This window comes from Trichoderma asperellum, chromosome 2, assembly GCF_020647865.1.
Source record: "Trichoderma asperellum chromosome 2, complete sequence".
Lineage (NCBI taxonomy): Eukaryota > Fungi > Ascomycota > Sordariomycetes > Hypocreales > Hypocreaceae > Trichoderma > Trichoderma asperellum.
Window position 1 is genome coordinate 4,213,629 of NC_089416.1, and position 27,125 is coordinate 4,240,753.

Genomic DNA, 27,125 nt, shown 5'->3' on the forward strand with positions numbered 1-27,125 from the left:
ATGTTGTTGGGAGGCAGACTTATACTGCGTAGTACCTACTAGAAGAAATTGCAAAACCAAGTGAGAGGCGGCGCCATAATAGTAAGGCTCTTTCGGTGGCGTCGAAGGGGGTTCGGGATGCGGACTTGGGGCGGACTGTTTTATGGCTTTGGAGAGATTTAGTGGAAAGCAGAGGTGGAATCCCCCAAAGCCCACTATTCTGCTGTCCGAGATGGTACAGGTACAGAATGCAGGATACAGTAAGATGTAGGTAAGATGGAAAAAGCAGCGTCGGAAAGTTTAAAGTGCGAGGTATCTGAGCGGTAGCAGTACCTGGGAGTCGCGATGCAGCCTCATTTTTTTCTATTGGGTTCCAACGGAAGGATTGCCATGAGTCCACGAGCAGTGCTGCTAGTACTTTTGAGTGCCTGGTCTGTTTTGGTACCTGGTGCTAGAGCGGTGATTCTGACATAGCAGCCAATGGAATATACTGCCTGGTGCATATCACAGTTGCAACAGTGCTAGCAGTCGATCTCCATCGATTTGAGCCGAGTTCGAACAGCAATGCGGTCTTGAGCTGCCCTGTTTTGCGGTGTCAAGGCGCCGAGGCCTCTTCGGTGCTCTGTGCTCTGTACAGTGACCACCAGATACTCGGTGGTACCCGCTGCTAGTCGCTTTGCCGCTTGGTAGAACGAATAGGTTGCGCGCTTTGCATTATCGGGCACCGCCACACCATCGACTTTCTTCGATACAATTCCATGAGGCGCACGCAGCCTTGGGGGACCCCTGCAGCCGCCCTTTAAATCCTCAAGGCGGCGCTTGAGCATCTGCCCTTTCACCACGTCTAAACCCCAGAAGGCCGCTTTCCCTTGACCGAGCCGTTTCTTCTTCTCTTCTTTAAAAATAATCGACTGCAACCCGGAATTCTTTTCGATTTCCTGCTCATCGTCAAACATCCATCCGGCCACTGTTATACAGCTTTTGCGTCGCAGCCCGCAAATTTCTTCTTCGCCCCACTGACCCTTCTCTGTGGCTTTTCTAGGCACGCTATCTTTTTTTTCTGCTGGACTATTACTCAGGTACGTTAAAATCACAGGCCATATTACGCATTTTTGCCCCTCGGTGCCTTTCCATCTTCTTCTATTGCATCCCGCCATCAACACCAAAGGACTTGTCATAGGTCGTATCTGGAAGCTGCTTGAAGAGCGGAGATTGCTTTTTCTTTATTCGCCCTTGTTTTCGCTGCTTAGAAGTTTCTACGATCCGGTTGCTACGGACGCTTTTGTTCTTGGCTTTGACTAATTGCTGTTCCAGCAGAGCCTCTATATCTGCAGTAAACGAGCCGGCCGCTTGTCGCTTTTCTTGAGTTTTTGGCGCATACACGACTACTATTTGAAAATTTATAATCCCAGACAAAATGGTGAAGGAAACAAAGCTTTACGAGACACTTGGTGTATGTATTCACCTTACATGGCGCCCCACGGGTGCTTCAATCTTATGCGACGAGATGAACTAACATGTCTCCTACTAGGTCTCTCCCACAGCTACTGAGCAGGAGTTGAAGAAGGCTTACAAGATTGGTGCCCTGAAGCACCATCCTGGTATGTTTTCCCCATACTAACTGTCCAGTGGAGAGAAATTCATTCTAACGTCCACGGTATAGACAAGAACGCCCACAACCCCGCTGCCGAAGAGAAATTCAAGGAGATCTCCAGTGCTTACGAGATCCTTTCCGACCCCCAGAAGCGTCAGATCTACGATCAATATGGTGAAGCCGGTCTCGAGGGTGGTGCCGGTGGCGCTGGCGGCATGGCTGCTGAAGATCTGTTTGCCCAGTTCTTCGGCGGTGGTGGCTTTGGCGGAATGGGTGGCATGTTTGGTGGCATGCAGAACCGTGGACCTCCCAAGGCTCGCACCATCCACCACACCCACAAGGTTTCTCTCGAGGATATCTACCGTGGCAAGATCTCCAAGCTTGCGCTGCAACGATCCATCATCTGCCCCAAGTGCGACGGCCTTGGAGGAAAGGATGGTGCTGTTCGCAAGTGCGCGGGCTGCAATGGTGCTGGTATGAAGACTATGATGCGCCAGATGGGCCCCATGATTCAGCGCTTCCAGACTGTCTGCCCCGACTGCAATGGTGAAGGTGAAATTATCAAGGATAAGGATCGCTGCAAGCAGTGCAACGGCAAGAAGACCACCGTTGACCGAAAGGTTCTCCACGTCCACGTCGACAGGGGTGTCAAGAGCGGCACCAAGGTCGAGTTCCGAGGCGAAGGTGACCAGGCTCCTGGTGTTCAGGCTGGTGATGTTGTTTTCGAGATTGAGCAGAAGCCTCACGCACGCTTCACCCGAAAGGATGACGACCTCCTTTACCGATGTGAAATTGAGCTCGTTACTGCACTGGCAGGAGGTACCATCTACGTTGAGCATCTGGATGAGCGATGGCTTAGCATTGAAATCCTGCCTGGAGAGGCTATTGCACCTGGTAAATACGCCCCCCCCTTTCCTATCATCCTCTAGGACATCAAGACAAAGAAATCAAAACTAACAAGCTTTTTCTAGACTCTGTGAAGATGGTTCGCGGTCAGGGTATGCCCTCATACAGACACCACGACTACGGCAACCTGTACATCCGCTTCGATGTCAAGTTCCCTGAAAAGAACTGGACCGACGACGCCTCTGCATTCGAATCCCTTCGAAAGCTCCTTCCTCCTCCCTCAACACAGGGCAACCCCCCTGCTGAGTCCATGACAGAGCCTGCCGATTTGGAAGATTTGGATAGCGGTGCTCAGAACAAGGTCTTCGGAGACCCCAACGGTATGGGCGATGATGAGGACGAAGATGGCCACCCTGGTGGTGAGCGCGTGCAGTGCGCTTCGCAGTAAACGAATTACAAAAAATAAGCTTATATATCTCTATATAGCTTGGGGCTCAAAATAAAAGCAACGAGCGAATAGTGGACGCAAGATGACGCCTTGGAGCTATTGGATCGCTACGACGTCCTTTTGTCTGGAGGCAGCAAACGAGTGAAGCGGATGGAGTGGTGTTGTTTGAATTAATGAAGGAATCGGGCGCTGCTTCGTTCTAACCTCTACCGCTGCATTTGGGGAGTTCTTTTTTCGAAGTCTCATTGATACCATCTGGAGGAGGGAAATAGCTCTCCCTTTCCGCTGCATCTGGGAAGGCAATGGCGAACCAGATGCGCAGAGGGATGATCACGGGCATGTTCATTTTGCCGACCATTATTATGGACCTGGGTGCTTTTTGGACTTGCATGACTAGGCTGGAGGGCGTTTAGAGGGACATAGACGATTTTGACGAGTTTTTTTTTTTTTTTTTTTACTTAAGTTGTTGCAGACTTAGACTATGAATATGATGATTTCTAGCGATTTCTTTTCTTTTTGGTATTAATCCTAAAAACAAGTGACTGGTCATGGAATCATAGAGCAAGCACTATACGTATACATTACTACATCCCGCAAGATCACTCTTCGGTATCACCAGTATCTGCCGCCATATCGCTATCAGTGTTTGCCTGTGGCACTTCTGAGCCAGCTTCTTCAAACTCCGCATTTGTGACCACCTTTCGTAAGCTCTCAACGGTATACAGCAGACTTCGAACCTCCTCTTCGCTTATGTCGGATTCGTTTGCCTCTACCGCCTTGTCCTTGAAAGAGGTCTCAACGTCCACGGCCAGTCTGCCATGGTTGATGGTTAGGCGGAATGCATGGAGGCTCTGCGCCTTGGTCTCCGCGTCGGGGTCGATTGCGGCAATGATTGTGGGGGCGGCGTCATCGTTGCTTGGAGAGATGGCGAGGGAGAGGGGCTTGCCGGGGAGTTGGATGATGCCGGGGCAGTGGAGCTCGTTGTTTTCGAGCAGCTTCCATGAGAAGATGGCTTTGATGCTGTGGAATGTTGGTTAGCGATACCTTGGGATCTCATGAGTGAAAGGACTTACTCTTCGCAAATGGCTAGTATATATGTGAGCGGCCCATCTTCAGAGGGGTAAGTCAGAGTATAGATGCTTGAGACGGCAACAGCTGTAGTCTCAGGGGCGATTTCTTGGGCGAGGGATAAGACGCTTGTCTTAAAGAGCTGCTTTCCGGCGAGCCAGTCCCAAACAAAGATGTATTCGTCACCGCCGCCAGAGACAAGGATGTCTTTGTTGCTGGGGGGAATGACCATGTCACTGATGAACTCCTTGTGCCCGAAACAGAAATTTTCGATAATATGTGCGTGGGGGATGTAGCGAGACACTCTGATGTGCTCATCTCTATCAGCAGTGAGGATATACTTGCGTCCTTCCTTCTCTCCGAGAACCAGGGCCGTTAGCATAGAGACGTGTCCGAGTAGCAGATTGAGTTCGAAGCCCGGTCCATCGGCAGCGGCAGCGTCTTTGGATTCGTTGAGAAGTTCAGCTTGCTTAATCTGGTTGAGAAGGGCGATTCGATTGCCCTTGGAGTGAACCGTGAGCGGGTTTGCAGTGGGCTTGAATGCCTTTTTGGTTGGCATCGGTAGGGCTGATAGTGACGCGGAGGTTTTTGATCCATCAGCTGGGATGACTAAAGGCAAGGCGTAGACATCGCCAAACTTGTCTGCGCAGATGATTTGTGAATCAGGTCCAATGGCGACTGCACTTGGTCGTTTAGGCATAGTTCTATGTATACAAGATTTAGCACGTGTCGCCTTCTCAAGGTGAATAATAGTAATAATAGGCGCTCATACCTCTGACTGAGTTCCTCGATTTGACCATTTCCATCATGTGTAAAGACCCAAACGACCTTGTCATGTCCACTTACGGCCAGCAGGTGGCTTCCATCAGGTGAAGTCGTCAGATGCGTGATCACGGGCCGGTCAGGTACACGAGCGAAACGGGTTTTGCCATTGTCAATGTCCTTCCCAGCCTTGCCTTTGCCCTTCTTCCCTCTGCCATCGAAATGGCCGGATCGTGGCTTATCGTCTTGGGCTGCTGTGGGTGTAGATGCCTCAGCCTCAGCTGTCACTGCGGCGGTCTCATTCTCACCACCCAGCTTCTGTCGTTTGGCTGGCGGACCGTCACTTTCAGTTGCCGGGGTGTTTGCCTCTGCTTCTAGGGCAGCTTCAGCCTTGGCCTCGTTGATGGCCTTTATTGAGTCGGCAACCTTATCGACGTCAGGGTGTTTCCATGATGAGATGTGGGTGCCGTCTGTGAGATTGAAGGTATGAATTGCGCCTCCACGAGCGGCAAAGAGGATTTGCCCTCGAACATGGACCTTGTTATAAGGAATCTTCATGGTTTATAAAATAACTAGGCTTTGGCCTACTCCTAAGAATTGGGGGATCAAGGGAATGAAGTCCAATTGGAGCTTAAAGAAGCCATGCAGTCTTGCAGCTTATCAACCTGGAACTTTTTTTCTGATACCGATCTAGCTCCTCCACGAGGCGCAAGAAAAAAAAAGATACATCTTGTTGGTACCTTCACTTCGACAAAATGGTACGTACCTCTGGTCCCCACTGCACCTTGAGCTAACAGCCAAAAGCTGTTCTGACCGCTTACCTAATTCAGCCATGCCCTAGCCATTCGACACACACTTTCTCACTGGGTGCAAAATCCCGGAAATTTTGGCTCCTCTCTTTTTTTTCCTCTTTTCCGCGATAAGACTTCGAGTCACCAAATAATAAACACCAAAGGATACCCATTTGCCCTTAAATAACCTGCCTTCAGGAAATAAGAAGATATGGGGGGCAAATCAGCGAACAAGGCCGGCTACTTCGACAAGCTCAAGGGCTTGCTGCAGGACTACAAGTCAATCTTCATTGTTGAGATTGACAATGTCTCGTCCCAGCAGATGCACGAGATCCGACACGCCCTTCGTGGCAAGGGTGTTGTCCTGATGGGCAAGAACACCATGGTAAGACTCCATCGCATATCGTCTTTTTGATTTTCCTTGACAATTTTGAAAACTAATGCGTTTGATATAGGTTCGCCGAGCTCTGCGAACTTTCCTCGTTGATACTCCCGAGTACGAGCGTATCCTGCCTTTCGTCAAGGGCAACGTCGGTTTCGTTTTCACCAACGGCGACCTGAAGGAGATCCGTGACCAGATCCTGGCCAACCGTGTCGCCGCCCCTGCCCGTGCTGGTGCTGTCGCTCCCGTCGATGTGTGGGTTCCTGCTGGAAACACCGGTATGGAGCCTGGCAAGACCTCTTTCTTCCAGGCTCTCGGTGTCCCCACCAAGATCGCTCGTGGTACCATTGAAATTACCACCGATCTCAAGCTCATTGAGGCTGGCAACAAGGTCGGCCCCTCCGAGGCTTCGCTGCTCAACTTGTTGAACATCTCTCCCTTCACCTACGGTCTGGGAATTGCTCAGGTCTACGACCAGGGCCAGGTCTTCCCCCCCACCATCCTCGACATTGGTGAGGAGCAGCTCCTCGGCACCCTGGCTAAGGCCATTACCACCGTTGCCACCATCTCTCTGGCTCTCAACTTCCCCACCCTGCCTTCCGTCATGCACTCTCTTGTCAACTCCTACAAGAAGGTCCTGGCTGTTGCCATTGAGACCGACTTCAGCTGGCCCGAGATTGAGCAGCTCAAGGACCGCATTGCCAACCCTGACGCTTACGCTGCCGCTGCTCCTGCTGCCAGCTCCGGCGCTGCTGCCGCTACCGAGGCTGCCCCCGCTGAGGAGAAGAAGGAGGAGGAAGAGGAGGAGGACGAGGAGGGCTTCGGCGGTCTCTTGTATGTCACACCCCTGAAATCTACTCTGGAACTAACACTAACATACTTAATAGCGACTAAACAACCAATAACGGTACTGGATCGGTTTTCAGGGCTTATTCGACTTGTTTCACGGTATATGGATCTAAATCTATGGGTACATAGGTCATTGGTTGGCCAAAATAGGATCAACGCAATGATTACATGAGACACGAATGAAATTCAATGAAAGCTACGAGTCAACTGTTAGACACTTGATGAGAATTCGACCAACTTGTGAATATTGAAACGTGATGAATAGCGTCGACTTGAGAGATTACTCACTTGCCAAAAGGTTAGTTATTCCTCCCTTGGTTTTCCCCCCAACTTCCTTCGAATGATTATAAATTTATTCATGAGCTTTTTAACCCTGAAATCTCCTGATGAAAACAAATATTCAACAACACCTTATGACTTTACACTATCTTGTTTACCAATTTTCTATTGCTGCTCTTTAGTAAAGATCACAATGGCTAACATACGAAAGATATACAGGACATTTGTGCGCAGAATTTCTATGGTACATGTGATTTGATCCAGTGCTTATCCAGCAAGTGACTGGCGGTTATCTATCGCCTCTGTAGTATTATCCAACACCCTTTTGGCAATATTGATTGCATGTTGCGGCAATCCTGCCAACCGTGCCACCTTCAGAGCATGGCTTCGGCGATTAATACCTCGTCGTAATTTGTGAATGTAGACGAAGCCTCCCTCGTTATCCTCCTGTACATCAGTACAGTACGCCTGGACGGGTCCAGTCTGTGGATTGCAGAATCCCTCAGCGGCCGCCATATCAGCCACGTCGTGGAAGTGTGTTGCGAAGAGGGTTCGGCATTGGTTAACTGTCACAAGATGGTGTAGGCAAGCAAACGATATTGCCGTGCCATCCTCTGGTGTAGTGCCTCGACCTATTTCATCCATGATGACAAACGATTTAGGGGTAGCCTGCCGTAGTATCTGGGCTGTCTCAAGCATCTCTACCATGAAAGTGCTCTGATCATGATATAGGCTGTCGGCCGAACCTACACGACTGAAAATGGCATCAACAATGCCGATTTCAGCATAGGTAGCGGGCACGTAGCACCCTATTTGCGCCATTATCGTAATCAAGGCATTCTGTCGAAGAAACGTGCTCTTTCCGGCCATGTTCGGTCCAGTAATGAGCCAAAGGGAGCCATCTGGCGGCGACCCAATCACACAGTCATTGCGAACAAACCGGCGCCCCTGTTCCAGCAGCCCTCCTTCCACCGTAGGATGGCGACCACCCTTGATAACATGGGTTTTAGAATTGTTCAACTTAGGGCGGACAAGGTTCTGCTCGACGGCGAGTTTTGCAAATGATGTCGCAATGTCGATCTCGTCCAGCACAGACGAAATGCGCCGCAGCTTGACCAGATTCTTAACAACGTGTTCACGAAGGGCCTGGAACACTCGCTGTTCCTCGCGGCGAATTCGAAATTTTGCTTGATCAATCTGTTGGCCAAGAGCGGTCCACTCAGGAATATGGAACGAGCTTGTACTGCGAGTCGAAGATACGGTCTTTACTGTGGTTAATTTTTTGGTCTCTTTCGTCTTGAGGTGGACTATATGTCCTGAGCTCGATGTCCATTTAAGCGCCAGACTGGGTGCTTCCAGGCGCACTCGAAGCTCCTCAGCAAGAGCACCTTTCTCCTTCACAAGTGATGTGAGGTCATTGTGAAGGTTCTGGAGTTCCTTGCTTGCAGCTGGTTTCATAACCCAAGGCTCATTATCTTCGCCGTATAGCTCTTTCAGACTGCTTGTTTTCTTTCTCTTTGCTTTTGTCACGAGACTTGCGTCTTCACTGGAGCCTTCCGGGGAAACAACATCTTGGGCTAGGGCCATCATCGCTTCGGCTTCAGATTCTTCGACAGCCTGCTGCTGGGCTATTCCTTCCTCATCTATAGACTCTTTAATTCTATCCGCGAGTTCAAGGGGCTCCCCAAGATGAATACGAGATGCCAAGGATGCAAGGCAATCCGGTCCTGGTGAAGATGGACTTTGCTGCCCTCCTGATGCCTCTTTAAGTAAACGCACGACTTCTTCGGCAGCATATATCGTGTTAGCTATTCCAAGCAAATCATCCGGATCACCCCTCCCCAAAGCAAATTTCTGAGCAAGTCTCTGGCAATCGTAGCTCCGTCGCAGCATAATGACCATGGAATCATTGAGATCTGCAGATTCAATGAAACGAGCAACAACATCTTGCCGCGCTTCAATTACGTCTAGAGAGGTAGATGGAGAACCAAGCCATTCGTTGAGAAGTCTAGCGCCACTCTTGGTAACTGTGCGGCGTATCGCATGAAGGAGACTGCCGCGGAAGAAGCCATCGCGAATGGTCTGCTTAATTTCCAGCGCTCTCAGGGTATTTTTATCGATGGTCATGGTCTGCGTGTTTTCGAAGCGCATAGGCGGCTGAAGCTTCATGCTTGTCCCCTGAAGTCGGTTCTTCACATAGTTTAGTACTAGTCCTCCCGCAACAACCTCATTATCTGTGAAATCTTTTCTTGAAAATTCGGATATTTGTGATTCTAGAAGGGGAGACCAGTCATCGAGGTTTGTTAGACTCTCGTGTGGCGAAAATGTGACGAGATGTCGATCATCTGTTAATATCGAGAAAATGTCATGATCTTTTCGAAGTTCAAATGTTTGTTCAAGGACAACTTCTCGCGGAGCTATGCGAGATAAGATGGATGAGAGAGATGAGAGAGTCGTAGATTGGGTATAAAACTGCCCCGTAGAGAGATCCAGCCATGCCAGGCCAATTGGCGAATCATTCACACTTGGAACATGTAAGTGTTCGTTGGGTGGAGAAGAGTCCAACTGCAAAGAGTCAGAAGGGGCATCTTGAGAGATGTGAATTGCCATGATGTAGTTATTGGCGTAAGGGTCGATGAAATTCTCATCGATGAGAGTTCCTGGAGTGATGATGCGTGTCACTCGACGATCATGCATGAGGCCGCCCGACTTGACTTTTTCTGAGGGTTGGTTGGGGAACTCTTCAGCCACGGCGACATGGCTGTTCAAATCTTGCACCAAAATCTTGAGATATCGGTCCAGCTGGAATACAGGAAACCCTGCCTGTAGTACCACGGTTAGCCTGGTAAGAATCGGAAGAGCTTTATGAGTATGTATATACATAACAAAAGGAAATAAGGACAGGGGCGTGATTACCATCGGCACAGGCCCAGGGTTTGTTTTCTTGGAAGTCAGCTTTAGATTTAGCAGTGGTGCATATTCCTCGGCATGCTCGAAATAGAGCTCGTAGAACCCGCCCACTCTTGTGAGGAGGATGCATTTCTCAAATTTGTCCATATTCCGGCGCGCTTGGGATAGGACGGGAGGCCAGGCCGGTTCATTTTGCTCTTCTTCCGTGGGGAGAGGCTTCGCCGGGATCTTCCCTTGAGGCAAATCGGAGAGCTTGACCGTAGTTTTCGATCTCGATCGTTTCACGGCAGCTTCGAAATGAGCAGTTGTACTGAGTTTTGCGGCAAATACAGCCGCAGGAGAGCTGCATCGCAGAGACGCAGGGCTTAGAGCCAAGGCCAACGAGCGGCGAGTGTTGAGGGGCCGATGTCGCAAGCCATGAGCTGTGCGTTGTCGAAACATTCCAGGTCATTCGACAGGATCACCTGTCTCCTTTGCAAAAGGCTCTTGGGATTTGAAAGAGCATTGACGGGGAAGCTCGTGCAGAGGAACAATTTCTTCTAATAGGACCATTTTTGGAGCCCTGTGAAGACGGTGATTTGCGGCCCCACCGTAGGCGGGTTACCGGTGCCTGAAGCGCCGCTGCAAGCGCTACGGCGGGAGATGGGGCACTGGCGGCGGCTCGCCAGCAGCTACTGAGGGGCGATATGGCGCGTCTAAATATATATCTGGGGTGTAGCAGGATACTGCTAATAAATACCTAGTAGAGAGAGAGAAAGCACAACAGCACTCTCACAAGTACTGTGTAGGTACACAGATTCACGGTGCTGAAAAGAAAACAAGGATAAAACACATCTCATCTGACAAGGCATACTGGAGCACAAGCCGCGACCTCTTGAATATTGGTAGGTACATGCTCCTTTGCGCAACCGCATAAGCTGCCTCCTATACCTTCTAGTAGAGAGCGCTGGTTGGGCAGCAGCAGAAGGTCGTCTCTTTCCCAGAGTGCGGAGGTAGTCGCAAGTGCTCGTGCCCTATTTGTACCGAGTTTTCTCTCTGCATCTCGGCAGCGTCTCTTTCTTTCTTTCTTCTTTCTCTTCCACTCTCTTCATATCTCTTCCTGTCAATTATACTCTACCAATAGCAGCTTCTAACCCCTACCCTCCCGTTGTCATAACTAAACGCGCTGGTATTACGTTAAGCGCCCACTCGAGAGCGCCTGTGCTGTTGTTGGTGGGCTTTCGGTTTCACGGTGCCTCTCTCTTCACGCTGGCCTCAGGCTGGGCAGACTTTGACGATATCGGGCCTCTACGGGGTACGTTGGAAGACTCATATTCAATCGATTCGAGTTGAGATACCCCTTCGGATTCTGTCATCTGAAACATCGAATCCCAGCCCTTATCGGCCAGCTTGGACCCTGTCTAACTGAACTCGACCCTACTGCATTCAATTTTGAATATTGTCTCCCTCTTTGTGTTTTTTATTTTCATTCATTTTTTATTTTCTTGATTTCTTGATCTACTACCTCTTATTCCTCGGAAATCAATTGAGATTGCAAATATGAGGTGCGTACTTTACCATTCAAGAGGTCCAGGAAGAGCAGCATCAGCCCATTCCAACTCGTCACCCCTGAGACAATGGCTGGGGATCGGGTCCAAACTCCCCGCACGCTACCTCCAACGCAACACCGATTTTCCCTCCCTTAGCGCCCCCCATGCTTGTTACATCGCCTAAGAAACTGGGAATCTTTGTCTTTGGAGCGGTGTCTTCCCCACCACCTCCCCACAAGCAGTGACGGTATCAGAGCTTCCCCGAAGCTGCGCAAGCTATGCAGGCGCTGGTAACTCGGCGCTATATTATTATATAATACCGAACTGCTCTCACATCCTCACGGATCTCGGCTCACTTTGCGACTTCTCCCATTCACACCACCGCTTGAATAATTGACCCTCAGGTTGTCGCTTGTTTCAATTCGCTGACTGCAATTGGTAGCTATAACCAGAGCTTAATTGACAACCCTCTCCCCGTCTCTTCCGACTGTCCTCAGCACTCGCTCTTCCCAGACAGTCTCCAGCCTCTCCCAGGCAAGCTTCGGCGACTGTCCAACCGATCAGCACCGCCCGCTCCAGGACACGCTCTCGACGCTCATATAATGGGTGGCGGCGGCGAAGTGAGGAGCAGCGTCTCCTACCCTGTCTTTGCTCAACGGCCTGTTGGCGTCCCCAAGACTAGCATTCTCAAAAGCCGTATTGAACCATTCTATAAATCAGGACAGTATGATAAGGTGAACTTGCTAGCGTATGTTTTCCTGTATTTTATCCATTTATCCTGATCCCAATCGGTTGACGCCCGCCATGTAGGAATCTCTACAATGCCAGGTACTCAGGCAAACCGCACGTTCAGATCTCCGTCTGGAGCGCTCCCGGGCAAGAGCGACCGACCTTTGAGCATGCGGTTTCCCAACAGTTTAAAGAGACACACACCGGCGCCGCCTTCGGGCCCTCATGGTCTACTCATTGGTTCAGAGTCGTCTTAACTGTTCCCGAAGCAATCGCCAATGAAGAGCTCCTTGAGCTTCAGTGGGACGGCAATAATGAAGGCCTTGTGTGGACCGAGGATGGCATGCCGCTTCAAGGCCTGACTGGAGGAGGCGAGAGAATCGAATGGGTCATTCCTCGTTCGTTCCGCGACGGTAAACCGCACACCATTTACATCGAGATGGCCTGCAACGGCATGTTTGGAAATGCGCCCGGAGGGAAAGCCAGCATTATGCCACCGGACCCAAACAAATATTTTGCTCTTGGAAAGGCCGACATTGTAGCTGTCAATGTCCCTGCCCGCGGTCTCTTTTTCGACATGTGGGAGCTTGGCGATGCCGCTCGAGAGCTCCCCGAGAATTCGGCCGAGCAGGGCCGAGCACTCGCTGTTGCTATGAAGATTATCGATACCTTTGAGGTAAATAACCAGGAATCTATCCTCGAATGTCGAAAACTAGCACAGCAAATCATTGGTCCCGATGTCGACTCTCATCGGGTCTATGAAGTTGGCCCAGAGCCTGTCGTTTTTGGTATCGGCCACTGCCACATTGATTCTTGCTGGCTGTGGCCCTTTGCAGAGACAAAACGAAAAGTAGCTCGGTCATGGTCGAGCCAGTGCGATCTAATGGACCGCTATCCAGAGGCTCATTTTGCTTGCTCCCAGGCTCAGCAGTTCAAATGGCTAAAGCAATTCTATCCCAAGGCTTTTGATCGTGTAAGGCGAAAGGTTAGCGAAGGCCAATTCCACCCCATCGGTGGTAGTTGGGTTGAGCATGACACCAACATGCCCAGCGGTGAATCGCTTGTGCGTCAATTCTTCTATGGCCAGCGTTTTTTTGAGGCGGAGTTTGGATCACGTTGCCGCACTTTCTGGCTTCCTGATACATTTGGATACTCAAGTCAGCTGCCTCAGCTCTGTCGCCTGGCAGGCATGGACCGTTTCATGACTCAGAAGCTAAGTTGGAACAATATCAACAACTTCCCCCACACTACGTTTATGTGGGTGAGTCCTGATGGAAGCCAAGTCATTTGCCATATGCCTCCATCCGAGACGTACACAGCTGAGGCCGATTTTGGTGATTTGAAACGCAGCATCTCCCAACACAAAACCCTGCGTGTTGACAACACCTCCTTGCTAGTGTACGGCAAGGGCGATGGTGGTGGCGGCCCTACCTGGCAGCACCTGGAGAAGCTTCGACGAATTTCAGGAATCAGCAACACCATTGGAGGAATTCCAAAACTTAAGCTAGGCTTTAGTGTCGATGACTTCTTTGACCGCCTCGCTCCCAAGGCCAACGAGCTTCCCACGTGGTATGGTGAGCTGTACTTTGAGCTACATCGAGGCACTTATACCACACAGGCAAACAACAAGTATTACAACCGCAAGGCTGAAGTTTTACTGCGAGACCTCGAACAGCTTGCGACACTTGCCTCCCTCAAGAACAAGACTTATAAATATCCTACTGAACAGATCGACAACATGTGGGAGGGTGTGCTCCTTTGCCAATTCCACGACTGCCTCCCTGGCAGCTCTATCGAAATGTGTTATGATGACTCTGATAAGGTGAGAAGACAGTGCTTGTTTCCCGTCGAATAAATAATTTATATGCTGACTGGCTCCTAGATATACAAGGAGACGTTTGAGACGGGGCATAAGCTGCTCGCAGAGATTTACAAGGCTTTGGGTGCCAGCGATTCGCAACCCGATGGTCTTTACGAGTCCACTGTTCTCAACACGTTGCCCTGGCATCGCAAAGAACTCGTTGAGGTTTCCGATACCCAGGTTGGCATTGCTTGTGGAGACGGCCCGCTGCTTGCGCTTCGCACTTTTAAGATCCAGGAAGATAAGCCAGCTGTTTCAGTGCAGCAAGTGGGCACCCAATTCGTATTAGAAAATGACGATCTCCGCGTTGTCGTCGAAGACGGCTGTATCACTTCATTATACGACAGGGTCAACGAGCGCGAAACTATTGAAAAGGGCGGTAAAGCCAACAAATTTGTTATTTTTGATGATATCCCACTCTTTTGGGAGGCTTGGGACGTCGAGGTCTATCACCTCGAGACTCGCCGAGAGCTCAGCTACGGTCAAACTAGTCTTCATGAGGTTAAACCTCACCGCGTCACTCTTGCTACCGAGATCAAGATTAGCAAGAATAGCTCCATCAAGTCTTACATTACGTTGTCGGCAGCCCTGAAGGGCCAAACCTCTTGGGTCGAGTGCAAAGCCGAAGTAGACTGGCACGAGAACTCCAAATTCCTCAAGGTCGAGTTCCCTGTCGACATTGTTAACACAGAGGCGTCGTACGAGTCCGCATACAGCATTACCAAGAGGCCAACTCACTACAACACGAGCTGGGATATGGCCAAGTTTGAAGTTTGCTGCCACAGATTTGCCGATCTATCGGAGCACAACTATGGTGTTTCCATTCTCAACGACAGCAAGTACGGTTTCGCTACAGCTGGCAAGTTAATGCGCCTATCGCTGCTGCGATCACCAAAGGCTCCCGACGAGCATGCGGATATGGGCCGTCACTCGATCCGATGGGCCATCCTTCCTCACAAGGGAGGTCTCTCTTCGACTACTGTTAGAGCAGCGTATGCCTTCAATACCCCACTCAAGGTGCTATCCGCACCAAAGGCTACCATTGAAAGCTTAACCAGTGTTCCTATCAAGCTTATCAATGCAGATGAATCCGCCTCCATCATACTGGATACTATCAAGCGAGGCCATGATGACGAGGACGTTAGCCGTCGCGAGGGCCTTCGTGTCAACAGCGGGCGGAGCATCATCCTTCGTTTATACGAGTCTTTGGGCGGACGCAGCCGAGGAACTATTCAAACAGAGTTCGATGTGAAACGCGTTACTAAAGTCAATATCCTGGAGGATGAAATTGAAGAGGTGTCATTGGAAGATGGCAAGTTTGACATTACCATGCGGCCCTTTGAGGTGGCGACATACAAGCTGCAGCTATAGGGAGGTGAAGAAGCCAATTGTATTTGCCCTACCTCCAGCATTCGAATTATGCTTGGGGCGTGAGATGATTTGATCGCCGCTACCTTGGCGAAAGGGGGAAGAGTTAGAGCTATACGCAATCAGTAATAGGTTGTCGTTGGAATTACAAGTAGGAGAATTCACGTAATAGCAATGTTGACTACTTGGTTGCCCTGTTAATGATCACAATTCATGCTGGGATGCAATATAAGTTGTTGGGCATTCCTCCTTATGAGAGTATCCTGCTCTGTTTGTCTGTCTTTTGTTTTGCTGTGCTTCTCTAAATCAATTATTTCATTCAGCCTGTTTAAACGCCGACGCCTTGTGCAGTAGATATACAGATATATATGTCCACAGCAACGATAAGATATCATAAAATACGAGACAGCTCCCCCCATCAGCTAGTATAGAAACACGTAAAAGATTCTTGTCTTAGGCTCACATTATATCCTATTGCCCTACAACCCATAGAAAAAGAAGAAGAAAAGAAGGAATAAGACAGAAACCCACAGCTTGAATGGCATATTCGAATATCAAGAGTCGATATTCAACGTCATGATGAGAATTGGAATTTTAAGTTGAGAGGATCCGGCTTGGCACGGAGCAGTTCTCATGACAGGTCATCGGGTAGCTCCTCGATGACTTGCTCAACCATGGTAATGAGCTCATTGATGTCGGGTCGCTCCGCAGGTTCGACTTTGAGGCACGCCCGGACAATATTGCGAATGGGTTCGCTGATGGAGACATCTCCAGAGCCACCAGCGCCGCCGGCAGCAGAGCTGTCCCCCGAAGTCGCCTTGGCCTTGGCCGCCTGGATGGTGTTTGTGCGCTTGGGTGCGCCGCCGGGATTCTCGTCGGGGAAGCGCCAGTCGCCGCCGAGGACGCAGAGGCTGAGCGTGCCTCCAGTCTCGTCGGATCGCAGCTCAAAGGGGGACTTGCCGACGAGGCAGGCGTAGAGGGTGCATCCGAGCGACCAGATGTCGGTCTTTGTGTCGATGACGGTGCCGGTGCGGACGTCGAAGAGCTCCGGGGCGCGGTAGGGCATGGTGGAGTGCTCGGCGGCGGTGTCTTGGATCTGGAGGGCGAGGGATTGGGAAGTGACGGGGACGGGGGAGGCAGCGACGGAGCCGAGGTCCATGAGGATGGGGGTTGAGCCGGAGTCGTCAATCATGATGTTGCCTAGCGAGGAGAGAGACGTTAGTCAGAATGAATAACACAGTAATACTTGGCTTGACGGTTAGATTTCACGGCTTCTCACCTGGCTTGATATCACGATGAGCATATGATTTGATCTTGCCGCCTGATTCGCCTTCGATGCGATTTCCCGAGTCCATGAGCGGCCGCTCCTGTTCGCCTTGCTCTTGCTCTTCCGTCCGTTTCCCCCTCGTGCCCATCTTTCGTCCACCAGGTCGCGAGGAGCCTGCATTCTCATCATGGTCTTCCTCCCGGCCCATCTCCATGCGTTCCGCGGGGGCGGGCTGATACTCGTGCATCGCACGCAGAGCCTTGCACACGCCCAGGAACAGCATCATCAGATGGCGCTCGGGGAAGTGTCCGTGGTTGACGAGGTTGGCATTGATCATGTCCTGCAGGTTTCCGCGGCGATAGTACGGCAGCAGGACGTAGACGGTCTTGCTGGCATCGTCGCCGCTGCCCCCGCCGCGGTCGGTCGCAACGCTGTGGTCAAAGGCCGAGATGATGGTGGGGACGTGGTCGAAGAGCCGGTAGGCATCGACCTCGCGCATGGCCTGCTGGACGGACTCGGCGCCGAAGGGGCATCGGATCTTCTTGAGGGCGAAGAGCTCGTGGCTGGAGGTGTCCTCGACGAGGTAGACATATGAGAAGCCGCCCTATTGGAAATGATTTCGTCACTGTTAGCTGCTGCTGCTGCTACTGTCACACCATGTCCTTCTTCAAGAGAGGGGAATTATCTCTTGTCTTTTTTCACGAACCTCACCCAGCAGTCGCTGGATCTTAAAGCTCCGGCTATTAATCTTGAGGGTCGGAGATCCCGGGAAGCAATTTAAGCAATTGCCAAAAGAATAAAATAGATCCGCGAATATCTGCGCCATGATGAGGAGTTTTGCGTCAACGCTATGCCTTGAATAGCAAATAATAGCTCTGCAGCTCTTGATGTGGCCTCTTTTCTTCTCTCTCTGCCGGACTCCCTCTCTTCTTTCCCGCAGTATCCCTTCTATGTTTGGGCCCGAAAACGGTCAGCTCGCTCGGCCTGGCTCGCAGCTCAGCTCTCTACTAGCTCTCCAGCCTTTTGTTTTGATGTGGCCTATCGGGTCGAGATTTCGGCTTGTCTGCGAATGGTTGCTATGGCGCTGAGTCGTTCCAATGGCGGGGTAAGAGCAGCGCTGATACGGAACAATCAATTCAACGTGTACCAGCTGGCTGAGAGAGAGAAGGGCTCGGTCGCGGTGCTGATCCGGGAATTGCGACTTTGTTTTGTTTAGTAAGTGTTGAGTGAAGGACGGCTTTGGGACAGCTTGACGCTGGTGGGCCTTTGGCAGGTACATTGTGTATGTCGGCCAACCACGCCTCTGACCTCAGACACACTAGCCCTGGGGATGCTGAGCTAACGTGGGCTATTTTTGGGCGCGCTAGTAGTCGCGAGAAGGTATTGACAAGTAGCCTAATAGTTGACATGGTCGCTTAATTACATAGAATTGGATTTCTGCTGGTACTCACGGGATACTATAAAGTACATCCTCAAGGCGCTGATCCTCGCAACCACAACTCCGCCCCATTGGCTCCGCCTCACGATAAAGGTCCAACATGACCAGCAGCAGATCATTGCATCACAGCTCTGTACTTTTATTTGTATTTTTTTTTTTTTTGTAATTTTTATATTTTTTGTATTATACAGAAATCCAAATACTACATTAGTGCCGTCATTTCCAATAACACGATATACTATATAACATTCGATAATGCACTTTTCCCCCCAAAGAATATGCATACTGCATTGCCATCTATATTTGGATGAAACTATTCAAAAGCCACGATTGTGTGGCCCAACTCCCTTCCTTTACTTCTCCCGTAAGCTCTAATTTCGAGACGGGGTAGAGAATTTCTCTAGATTCACGAATGAATCTGCTCAATTGTACGACATAAAAGCAGCACTGGTCTCTCAGGTCCTCTTTCGACCTATATTAATAAATTTATCGTTTTAAGTGAAAAGAAAAGCAAAAAGGACAGGTTGTTTGATGCATATAACCGATCGTGTCCAAACAATACAAAAAAAAGAAAAAAAGAACAATAACAAATACACCAGTATATATACGTATAATTTAGGCCGACGAGCATTAGCTTCCACTGCTACTGCCTCTGAGTAGACTCCGTAAATGAAAGCTGGTCAAAATCTTAAGAGAGTAGGTTGCGAAGTGAAGGATTCGTGCTCGCGGCTGTAGCTGGCCTGCTTTCTGGAGGCCGTGGGGCCATAGGAACCGACGAAGGAGGCAGCTCATGAGGCTGGGGCGGCGGCGGCGGCGGCGGCGGCGGTAACCCATTTCTCACAATAGGAGGGCTAGCATGTGAGGCTGGTGGGTATGAGGGTCTCTGAGGATGTAGACCATGCGAAAATGCATCTGATCGTGACGGCGGCGGCGGCGGCGGCGGCGGCGGCGGCGGAGGTCCGTTATTCATGAGGTGAGCCGGGGGATGGATAGGTCCTCCGTGGCCTGAATGTCCGCTGTGGTAAGGGGGTACGTATGGAGCGGGGGCAGTTGGTCCACTCATCCGTCGTGGGGAGGGGGGGAGCCCGTTACTATATCCATGTCCATGTTGATGACTGCCGGGCAGCGGTGCAGCTGGAGGCGGACCAGCCATGGCAGGCGGCCTCAGAGCAGAAAGATTTGATACTGGCGGCGGTTGGGGCGGGGGCGGGCCGCCGTGCAAGAGAGGCGGGGGAGGACCACCGTTAATGTGACGAGGAGGTGAGTTATGCTGGCTGCCGGGACGATGAGGTGCCCACTCAGGATAGGCTGTCGTTCTACCTGGTGGTGGTGGTGGTGGTGGTGGTGGTGCCGGCGGATATGGGTGTGCCATTGGAGGTGGACGGTGCCCTGTCACCTGAGCTGGCGCATGAACCGGTGCTGGTATCAGTGGGGGAGTAGACACGGCGGGCATTGTGTGTGAGCCTGGCGGTGGTTGCGGCCAAGAAAGGGGATGGCTCATATGGCGTCCGTCACGATAATCGACCACATTTGGCGGCGGGGGAGGAGGCGTTGAGCCTCTCAGGGGTGGTACCGGAGCCATAAGAGTAGCCTCCAGCGGCTGGGGACGAGCAAGTTCGGGAGGCGGGGGCGACGGTCCAGTTCGAAGAGTCAACCCCGGACTACGGGGTGTCTTTCGTAGCTTGTGACATTTATGGCATTGGAACTTTCGCTGCTCAACAAACTTTTGTGCTTCCGATCCAATGACCCCATGATGGCCATTGGTTAATCTCCGCTCTTGGAAGTTATCAATCGGCCACCATCTCAAGGCGATGTCTATACCGCATGTGATGCAGATTTTGTCGCCCGGATGCTGGGCATGGGATCCAGGATCAGCCACATCGGCGTTGCGCAGCGGAGCCCAACCACCATTAGGTGTCGTCGTGGTAGACGCTCTGCGATTCCATGCCTGAACTGGTGCTCCGGATATTTTCGCGGCTGTTGTCATCTGATTGGCCTTGCGAACCGTACCAGTCAAGGTGAGGTCTGCCTGCTTGAAATTCTGGACGTAGAGTTGAAGGGCATTCAATCCTGTCTCATTCACAACATCATGAATCCGATGGACGATCGTTTTAGCCGGGGCGTGCTCTTTACACCAAAGCACTGCCGACATGATCCCGCTCTCGCCGTTAATGGTGACAATGTTAAACTGGTCTCGGCGGGAACTCTTGACCGGAGCAATATCAAATCCAAGAATATGCCCTTTTTGTCGTGCGCATTCGACGTGGTCTATATATTAAATTAGCTTGCTGAACGCCCAACTTGCTCTCTACTAGCACAAAATCAAAATAAGGGGAGGAGAAAATAGAAATGGGAAAGGCTTACAAGATGCACGACATTGATGGCAGGGCACACATGCCCCGCCCTTCTGGTTACAGGCTTGGCAGATCTCGTCATACTTTGCTCTCGAGACAGATGGGATCCCCTCAGACGGTTCCATTGCCTTGGCGTTACCAAACTTGACTTCAGGCGTCCATACGGCGCAGGTGACATGCACCCAGTTATTGTCAGCTGTGCGCTTGAGCGGTTCGCGGGGGTTGACTGGGCGATTCATCTCCTCCTGCTTCTTGCGGTAGTATTCAGCGGCTTTGCGGGCTTGTTGAACTTCTATCTTTTCTCGCTCGCGGTCTTTCTCAGACATCTTCTTCTTGTGGTGTGTGAGTTTCGGCAGCTCGACAAAATCATGTTCAGTTTGCTCAACAGGGCACAAGACACATTTGTATTGCTACACAGGGGTTGTTAGTACATGACTTCTAGTGGGGGAGAAAAAAAAAGAACAGGGAGAGAGAGAGAGAGAGAGAGAGAGAGAGAGAGAAATATGCAGGACTTACGATCGACACTTGTGGGCTCTTATCATTTGCACACATGTCGCATATCCATTTGCCCTGGACTTTATTGTCAATAATGCCGTAGCAGTTACGGTGGACTGTTAGGCGACACTCTCGACATGAGAGGTGCTGGTCTCCCATTGGTTCCATCTGATCACAAATGGCACAAGGAAGAGTTCGAGGCTTTGGCATTTCAGGGGCGGCTGGGGGTTCCACAGCTGCTTTCTCCTTCTTCTTAGTCGGAGCTACGCTGGGAGTGCTGCCGGCATCCGAGGGTGTTGCTTCGGCTTCTTTATCAACTGCGGTCTTGAGCTTCTTCCTAGGAGGCTCCTGAGTCTCGCCGGGCTGGGAAGCAGCGGCTTTGGAAGGAGTTGGGGCTCGTTCGGGCGTCATATACCCCATTTCTTGTGCAAGCTGGAGTTCTTTGAGAAGTTCCTCATCTTGCTTGCGTTTCCATGCACGGCCACCAGCCTGCGCAACCTTCTTAGCCACTTCTTCAATAACTTCATATCGAATAGCATAGCGTCGCCATAGCTCGGCACAGCGCCGACATAAGGCGACAACGTATTGGTTCCCAGCTTTGTCCTTTCCAGTGCCCTTGAGACCCTGATCATTAACGAGTCCAGGAAGCGGATTCGGCGCTCTTCTCCATTGGCGGTCTTGCGTCCTGTTGCAGAATTGGCAAATAAAGCTTCGCTTCTTCTCTACCGCCTTCTCTGCGTCGAATGCAGAATCGTCGTCGTCGTTGGCCACATCGTCAGCGAGCTTTGAAGCTGCAATGTCTTCGCGTCTGGCCTGCTTCTTCCCTTTTCGACCGGGGAAGCTGCCCCACACTTGCTGCCCCCTTTCTGTTTTCTTCCAAACGTAGTAATGGCGGACAATCTCTCCCGGCGGCTTCGACTTAACGTGTTTCATGACAAGATGCAGCTCAGAGCCGAACTTTGAAACGCCTTCTTCGAACTTCTTGGCCTCGGCCGGGCTAAAGTTGGGCTCTTTGAACTCACTCCTAGGCTTCTCTGAGAGCACAGTGAGGGCCTTGGACTCATCAAAGTTCTCGCGAAATAGTGATTCGACGGCGGCATCTCGAAGATTAGTAGAGCGCTCGGGAAGGTCTAGCTTTTTGGCTGTAGACATAGCTTCGGCAACATAATCATTTATCTTGTCAACAGACGGGGTATCTGAGGTTGGTGGCTTCCATAGTAATGTGGCCGTGCAATTGGGATCATTTTCGTCCAAGTCTTCGCCGCGAGCGACGTATCCCGGTGGCTGATCTTGGACCCACTTCGGCCGCTGTCCTCGGCGAGCCTTTTCGGCCTCTTGCTGTTCTTTGAGCAACTTCTGATCTTTCTTGCCGCCCTTCTTAAACTCCAGCGGCTTGACATACTGAACAGGTTGTCCGGGCCACGCGCCAACAGAAGCCTGGTTTCTCGGGCCAATACGGGTGCCTGCACGAGGGTAGATGCGATCATCGTAGTCCAGGGCATCCTCCGGCTTGCAATGCATGCCGAGATAGCGCCATGGCCAGAGACTAGCCTGGTAAATCTGCTCCGAGGTTCCCTGATGAGGCGCATCGTCGTCGGCGGGGCTTGTCCTGTCGGTTTCGATGCCCTGAGCATCCTCTTCGTCTTCGTCCAGGAGCTCGTCGTCGTCGGCATCTACGGTGTCGATAGTATTTGGCGTATGGCGAGCTTCCAACTTGCGCTCCTGAGCACGACTGCATGCAGCGCAGGACCAAGCAAAACCACGAGAAGGTTTTTTGAGCAGCGGTGGCTTGACGCAGTTCATATGGTATGTGTGCTGACACACTGCGCAGTCAACGGAGTCATTGCTGTTGGTGGGGAATTAGTGTTAGTATGAAGAGGTTATCAAGTTGGGTTGGCTGTGAAAGGCACGAGAAAAAAACAACAATAAAATGGGGGTAGAAATGAAATGAAGGGAAGTGAAGTGCTTTCAATCCGTATTCAATCTTCACCCAAGTGCTTGATGATATAAAGAAAAACTCAAACTCATGCCCCCCCCCCCCCCCCTCCCCTGATGTGGCTCTCTTTGGGAGCCGATGGGGTGATGCGCTGCATGATGCTTCTTCAGCGGCTCAAAGTGACATCGGACAGTGCCTGAACGGGCTCCCGGAATCGCTGTCACGGGCAGTAGCAGTAGTGCTTGCCAGGCATCGGGTTAGGCTCTGGCGGTGGTCCGACCCAGGCCAGCCAGCAAATTGCATGCACATGCACGCACGGCAGAAGCACACGGTGGGAGGGGGAGACACGCAAGGTGAGGCGGAGAATGAAGGAATGGGAGGGGGGTGTGTCGACGGCTGTGGTAACTGGGGCTCCCCCCAACTGGAGGGGCGCCCAACCCGGCAATCCCTGGCGCAGTTGTGAAGGTACCTGAAGAAAAAAAGGGCTCTCCCTGAAAGAGGGGGGTAGACGCATTGTACTGGTGGGCTGGCGACCAAGTACCAGCTACCACAGGAACCTTGTCTTGCGCAAGGGACTTCGGCCGAATGGAGCCGGGCATGGCAGGTACCTGAGCGAGAAGAGTGCAAAGGGCGCCACGGGGACGGGTACGGCGCGGTACTTGCAGCGCTGCAGCTGGAACTGGAACTGAAGGCACAAAACAGATAGGGCAGGGCAGAGACAGACAAGACAGACATGGCAGGAAAGAGAGAAGGAAATACAACCCTAGGCCAGATGGGGCGCCTTGTAGGGTCGTGTTGACGGTACGTACCTTGCGCAATAGCCGCTGCATCTCTTGCAGAGCTTAACGGCGCTAGTCAGCTCCTTGCCACGCCCCTGCTCGACTAGCACGTACTGCCAGCGCTCGTCTAGCACCTTCTTGACCTTTTCGGGCACGTTGACAATGAGCCGGGTGGGAATCAGATCGTAGTTCTTCTGGATGTACCTGTCGTACAGTTTCTCGTACCAGAAGCTGTCCGGCGTGCGACGGTAGTCGTCCATGCTCTTGATCTCCAGCCGATGCCTGATCTGGCACTTGCCGCGCAGGGCCGTCAGGGGGCTGATGTCCGAGTGCATGCTGGCAAAGACCATTCGCGTGTCGCTGGCCTTGCGCCCAATGTCCTTGGGGCGATAGTACCAATTGATGCGCACCGCGTCCACCGGCCGGGAGGCGTCGTTGTTGGTGTGCATGAACTCCATGATGCGGCCCAGGTAGTAGGGCTCTCCCGGAGGCTCGCACACGAGATAGACGTGATCTGCCAAGATGCTCTGTTAGCAGGTGCAAATTGCCCTCTGGCAATAAATAGGGTGGAGGTGGATCCCGGCCGTGCTACCTACCATTCGCCTCCAGCACCGTGCCATCGTCGGCCACCATTCGACCATTGTCCGGCAGGCCTCTGCACGTCTCGAATGTGAGCATGTTGGATTCGGGCCATGTCATGCCCTGGAGCTGGGCCTGCGCGGCCAAGGCGTTCTTTTTTGACGCTGCTGTCGTCGACGCCGGCGGCGTTGCTGCAGCCGATGTTGCGGTTGATGCTGCCGCTGCCGCGCCGCCGTTTTGGTTAGCTGCCGCCTTGCGTTTCCGTGAAGGCTGCGACGTGCCAGTCCCCGACGTCGCCTGTGATGCGTGAATAGTTCCGCCAGATTTTGCATCCTGGCTGCCATTTTGGCTGGGGGTGGTCTTGGAGTCGTCGGCCGCAGCAAGAGCATTTTTGCGTGAGCTGCCGTTGGCGCGAGCCGTCTCGCCGTTGCCGACGCCGTTGGTCTGCCGCGAGGGCTTCTTGCCGGCGTCGCTGTCTTTTTTGTCAGGGTAATAATCATACATGTCCATCTCGATGTCCTTATCCTCAGCATAGTTGGGACGAGAGTTTGCTGTCCTGTTGCGGGAGCGAGTCCCGTAGGGCATGGCCTCAATGACTGTGTCTTTGTCTGCGGCGCCAGAGGCAGACGACATCTTGGTCATTGCCTCGGGCGTTGCCTTTGCTTCAGGCTCAGCAGATTTTGAATCCTGTTGTGCGTGTCAGAGCAAACGTTGGCGACGGAAGAAATATATCGAACATGGACGCCAATGAATCCAAAATAAAATGAAAATAATGAAAATAAAAAATCGCAGTTGTTGCCAAATGCGGCTTGTAAGAGAGCGAAGTATAAAAAAAAACAGAAAACCGAAAAAACTCACGCTCGGTTGCACCATATTGGCGACAGATTAGCAGCGTGGCCGTGGAACGAGGCAAATCGAGCTTTGTGAAGGCATGCCCGTCTTATGCCTCGAGCAGCGTGTAGGAGTGAAAGTGAGTTGGGAAAGGATGAGAGCGATGGAGGGCTTCGGTGTAAAAGACGAGAGCACAAGACCGAAACGCAATTTATAGCTTCCGTAGTGTCGTGGAGAATACGGGACGATGGGTTGGCACGACAAAACACGCGATAGAGAGCAAGAAAGGTCGTCTCTCGCCCCGAAGACCACGGCGTGGGAAGCGAAGGTTGAATGAGAGAGGAAAAGAGAGTTAGTATAGGCATGAGTCTGAAGAAGACATGCCCTGGCACTGGCGCCGTACAAGCATGGGGGCGGCAGACACTACCTAGCAGGTACTAACCCGGTAGCGTTCCCAGGCCCAGGTAGCCGAGGTAGCGCAGAGGTATGCCTTAGCAGGCTGTGGCGAACCGCGCCGCGGGCTCTGCGCGCATGAGGCTAAACGGCGATGCTAGTGACTTTATATATACCTGGCGCACCCTTGATTGAGCGGTGCTCCACAAGCCCGCCTCTGGTCTCACACCATTGCTGAATGGACGGATCGTCTCCCAGCTTTTTTTCTACGAGGCGTTCATCAGCGCCCACCCACGGACGACGCACACGTTTGTGTCGATTCTGTGGCTGCTGCGTGGCTGTTCCGTGCAATGCGTTGGGACCTGGGACAGAAACCACATCGGCCAGGCTGCTCTGCTTCGTCTGCTCTGCTTCGTCTGCCAGAGGGCAAATGCCATGTGCATAATGCATCCGCAATGCAGGGCGCTGGGCAAGGCGGGAAGCTACCGAAACGCCTCGATGGCCTCCTAACGAGAGGCGCTGGTTGGTTGGCCTGGCCACACGATACGGCACTACCTGGCATCTATTGTGTGTGCTAACGGCTCTCTGGCGATCTTCCTTGCTAACAGGTTCCATTTAATAGACCGCTCTCCGCCGTGGCTAGGGGCGATGAAGCTGCAGGCCTCGTGGCAGACCGCGGACAGCATGATATACTGCTTAATACAGGCACTGCTTCTTCTCGGACAGCCGCTGCTGCCTACTAATGCAGTGTGAGTTGTGTGCTGTGCTGTGCTTTGATTTGCTTTGCTCTTTTTTTTTTTTTTTTTCGACCTCTGGCAGCACGTATCACGCGTGTGGGCTGTTCTGGGCGGAACCAAGACCGAGACGCAGTGCTCTGGCCGCATCGGACCGCATCCAATTCTTGGGTACGAATTCCCACGCATGTGCAAAGTACCGCCGGTACAAGTTGACGTTAGCACGAGCAGCTGCCTACAACTCTTAGCAAAAATACACCCGCGGACAGCAAGCCACCGATTAATTGTTTGCCCTCTCATCACAATTTCTTTAACTCATTCTGGGAAATGAAGGGCTTGGGACGTGTATACAAGCTTCCCACAGATCGGTGCGGCTACAGACACTGACTCGCCTCGAGAGTAAACCACAATCGGTGTATAAATATACTCGGCTAATAAACCAACCCCATGTACACTGCCATTTTTTTCCCTAGGAGACCTTGTTGCGCGTGGCTGTCTCGCGGGTGTTTATCGCAGAAGAGTGCTTTAAGTTCCGGAGGTGAGGTCATGAGCAATTCCTAGAATGGTCAGCCCCCTAGCAGATTTATGGGGCATCTTGTAGGGACGCCGGCACACGCAAGATGGGAACTCTTTTACTGTACTATGCAATATCCACCCACCTGACCAGGACGTCCAAGGAGCACTAAAGAGCATTCGCTCGCGTCGCCCTTTTGCTTCCCTCGCCTTCTCTGATTCTTCCAAGGCGAATGGTGACGTATGTCGCATATAGCGTGTGTTACCGGCTAAGTGTCTAGACTACATGTCTGTACAGACAGACCCTAAGCTACTACTACCAATCTTGTTACGCCGGAGCCGTTGTTTGCTTGACAGACAGAGACGCAGGGATTGAGGGAGAGACGCCCCCCTGGCACCTGTGCATGGCTG

General features: G+C 51.8%; 8 protein-coding genes across 11 annotated transcripts; 3 read left to right on the plus strand and 5 right to left on the minus strand.

The window, feature by feature from the left end:
• Nucleotides 1-500: 500 nt before the first annotated feature.
• TrAFT101_003697 (uncharacterized protein) lies at nucleotides 501-935 on the minus strand (the record flags this gene model as incomplete). The annotated part of the gene is made up of 1 exon (XM_024905796.2): nucleotides 501-935. One exon carries the CDS (start codon nucleotides 933-935, stop codon nucleotides 501-503), a length of 435 nt encoding a protein of 144 aa, XP_024766542.2.
• Nucleotides 801-3,407, plus strand: TrAFT101_003698 (uncharacterized protein). Its single transcript, XM_024898858.2, has 5 exons — nucleotides 801-1,058; nucleotides 1,297-1,432; nucleotides 1,511-1,580; nucleotides 1,643-2,467; nucleotides 2,545-3,407. Exons 2-5 carry the CDS (start codon nucleotides 1,397-1,399, stop codon nucleotides 2,865-2,867), a joined length of 1,254 nt encoding a protein of 417 aa, XP_024766541.1. The 5' UTR covers nucleotides 801-1,058; nucleotides 1,297-1,396; the 3' UTR covers nucleotides 2,868-3,407.
• Nucleotides 3,324-5,369, minus strand: TrAFT101_003699 (uncharacterized protein). Of its 2 annotated transcripts, XM_024905795.2 has the most exons (3): nucleotides 4,708-5,369; nucleotides 3,941-4,639; nucleotides 3,324-3,887 (listed from the first exon to the last, which is right to left on the minus strand). In XM_024905795.2, the coding sequence occupies exons 1-3, from the start codon at nucleotides 5,253-5,255 to the stop codon at nucleotides 3,467-3,469; spliced, it is 1,668 nt and encodes a 555-aa protein (XP_024766540.1). In that variant the 5' UTR covers nucleotides 5,256-5,369; the 3' UTR covers nucleotides 3,324-3,466. The 2 variants fall into 2 exon arrangements, with proteins under 2 accessions (XP_024766540.1, XP_065983072.1); XM_066126964.1 differs by having other exon boundaries at nucleotides 3,324-4,639.
• A 260-nt stretch (nucleotides 5,370-5,629) lies between these two features.
• 60S (60S ribosomal protein uL10) lies at nucleotides 5,630-7,588 on the plus strand. Its single transcript, XM_024905794.2, has 4 exons — nucleotides 5,630-5,873; nucleotides 5,944-6,704; nucleotides 6,758-7,017; nucleotides 7,210-7,588. The coding sequence occupies exons 1-3, from the start codon at nucleotides 5,700-5,702 to the stop codon at nucleotides 6,762-6,764; spliced, it is 942 nt and encodes a 313-aa protein (XP_024766539.1). The 5' UTR covers nucleotides 5,630-5,699; the 3' UTR covers nucleotides 6,765-7,017; nucleotides 7,210-7,588.
• TrAFT101_003701 (uncharacterized protein) lies at nucleotides 6,954-10,496 on the minus strand. Its single transcript, XM_024910473.2, has 2 exons — nucleotides 9,915-10,496; nucleotides 6,954-9,821 (listed from the first exon to the last, which is right to left on the minus strand). Exons 1-2 carry the CDS (start codon nucleotides 10,347-10,349, stop codon nucleotides 7,266-7,268), a joined length of 2,991 nt encoding a protein of 996 aa, XP_024766538.2. The 5' UTR covers nucleotides 10,350-10,496; the 3' UTR covers nucleotides 6,954-7,265.
• A 176-nt stretch (nucleotides 10,497-10,672) lies between these two features.
• Nucleotides 10,673-15,848, plus strand: TrAFT101_003702 (uncharacterized protein). Of its 2 annotated transcripts, XM_066126965.1 has the most exons (4): nucleotides 10,673-11,452; nucleotides 11,880-12,185; nucleotides 12,248-13,988; nucleotides 14,049-15,848. In XM_066126965.1, exons 1-4 carry the CDS (start codon nucleotides 11,448-11,450, stop codon nucleotides 15,396-15,398), a joined length of 3,402 nt encoding a protein of 1,133 aa, XP_065983073.1. In that variant the 5' UTR covers nucleotides 10,673-11,447; the 3' UTR covers nucleotides 15,399-15,848. The 2 variants fall into 2 exon arrangements, with proteins under 2 accessions (XP_065983073.1, XP_024766537.2); XM_024909298.2 differs by lacking the exon at nucleotides 10,673-11,452 and having other exon boundaries at nucleotides 11,622-12,185.
• TrAFT101_003703 (uncharacterized protein) lies at nucleotides 15,203-17,911 on the minus strand. The gene is made up of 3 exons (XM_024905793.2): nucleotides 17,369-17,911; nucleotides 16,675-17,266; nucleotides 15,203-16,595 (listed from the first exon to the last, which is right to left on the minus strand). The coding sequence occupies exons 1-3, from the start codon at nucleotides 17,486-17,488 to the stop codon at nucleotides 16,027-16,029; spliced, it is 1,281 nt and encodes a 426-aa protein (XP_024766536.1). The 5' UTR covers nucleotides 17,489-17,911; the 3' UTR covers nucleotides 15,203-16,026.
• Nucleotides 17,912-18,288: 377 nt separating this feature from the next.
• TrAFT101_003704 (uncharacterized protein) lies at nucleotides 18,289-25,417 on the minus strand. 2 transcript variants are annotated; one of them, XM_024901666.2, is made up of 6 exons: nucleotides 25,102-25,417; nucleotides 24,261-24,930; nucleotides 23,695-24,178; nucleotides 20,971-22,795; nucleotides 20,465-20,864; nucleotides 18,289-20,368 (listed from the first exon to the last, which is right to left on the minus strand). In XM_024901666.2, the coding sequence occupies exons 1-6, from the start codon at nucleotides 25,114-25,116 to the stop codon at nucleotides 18,789-18,791; spliced, it is 4,974 nt and encodes a 1,657-aa protein (XP_024766535.1). In that variant the 5' UTR covers nucleotides 25,117-25,417; the 3' UTR covers nucleotides 18,289-18,788. The 2 variants fall into 2 exon arrangements, with proteins under 2 accessions (XP_024766535.1, XP_065983074.1); XM_066126966.1 differs by lacking the exons at nucleotides 23,695-24,178; nucleotides 24,261-24,930; nucleotides 25,102-25,417 and having other exon boundaries at nucleotides 20,971-22,873.
• Nucleotides 25,418-27,125: the final 1,708 nt, after the last annotated feature.

What these genes read in the sequence shown, in the direction of transcription:
- TrAFT101_003702 (XM_066126965.1), top strand. An exon ending in GATAAGGTGAACTTGCTAGC is followed by an intron (nt 12,186 to 12,247) that starts GTATGTTTTCCT and finishes CCCGCCATGTAG; the next exon opens with GAATCTCTACAATGCCAGGT. An exon ending in GTTATGATGACTCTGATAAG is followed by an intron (nt 13,989 to 14,048) that starts GTGAGAAGACAG and finishes ACTGGCTCCTAG; the next exon opens with ATATACAAGGAGACGTTTGA.
- TrAFT101_003698 (XM_024898858.2), top strand. Translation starts at nt 1,397, where the DNA reads ATGGTGAAGGAAACAAAGCTTTACGAGACACTTGGT. An exon ending in AGCTTTACGAGACACTTGGT is followed by an intron (nt 1,433 to 1,510) that starts GTATGTATTCAC and finishes GTCTCCTACTAG; the next exon opens with GTCTCTCCCACAGCTACTGA. An exon ending in TGCCCTGAAGCACCATCCTG is followed by an intron (nt 1,581 to 1,642) that starts GTATGTTTTCCC and finishes TCCACGGTATAG; the next exon opens with ACAAGAACGCCCACAACCCC.
- TrAFT101_003701 (XM_024910473.2), bottom strand. Translation starts at nt 10,349, where the DNA reads ATGTTTCGACAACGCACAGCTCATGGCTTGCGACATCGGCCCCTCAAC. An exon ending in ACCCTGGGCCTGTGCCGATG is followed by an intron (nt 9,822 to 9,914) that starts GTAATCACGCCC and finishes GTGGTACTACAG; the next exon opens with GCAGGGTTTCCTGTATTCCA.
- TrAFT101_003703 (XM_024905793.2), bottom strand. Translation starts at nt 17,488, where the DNA reads ATGGCGCAGATATTCGCGGATCTATTTTATTCTTTTGGCAATTGCTTA. An exon ending in TCCAGCGACTGCTGGGTGAG is followed by an intron (nt 17,267 to 17,368) that starts GTTCGTGAAAAA and finishes CATTTCCAATAG; the next exon opens with GGCGGCTTCTCATATGTCTA. An exon ending in TCATCGTGATATCAAGCCAG is followed by an intron (nt 16,596 to 16,674) that starts GTGAGAAGCCGT and finishes TCTCCTCGCTAG; the next exon opens with GCAACATCATGATTGACGAC.
- 60S (XM_024905794.2), top strand. Translation starts at nt 5,700, where the DNA reads ATGGGGGGCAAATCAGCGAACAAGGCCGGCTACTTCGACAAGCTCAAG. An exon ending in TGATGGGCAAGAACACCATG is followed by an intron (nt 5,874 to 5,943) that starts GTAAGACTCCAT and finishes CGTTTGATATAG; the next exon opens with GTTCGCCGAGCTCTGCGAAC.
- TrAFT101_003699 (XM_024905795.2), bottom strand. Translation starts at nt 5,255, where the DNA reads ATGAAGATTCCTTATAACAAGGTCCATGTTCGAGGGCAAATCCTCTTT. An exon ending in ATCGAGGAACTCAGTCAGAG is followed by an intron (nt 4,640 to 4,707) that starts GTATGAGCGCCT and finishes TTGTATACATAG; the next exon opens with AACTATGCCTAAACGACCAA. An exon ending in ATACTAGCCATTTGCGAAGA is followed by an intron (nt 3,888 to 3,940) that starts GTAAGTCCTTTC and finishes AACATTCCACAG; the next exon opens with CATCAAAGCCATCTTCTCAT.
- TrAFT101_003704 (XM_024901666.2), bottom strand. An exon ending in TGCAGCGGCTATTGCGCAAG is followed by an intron (nt 22,796 to 23,694) that starts GTACGTACCGTC and finishes CCCCACCAACAG; the next exon opens with CAATGACTCCGTTGACTGCG. An exon ending in CCATCAATGTCGTGCATCTT is followed by an intron (nt 20,369 to 20,464) that starts GTAAGCCTTTCC and finishes TTTAATATATAG; the next exon opens with ACCACGTCGAATGCGCACGA.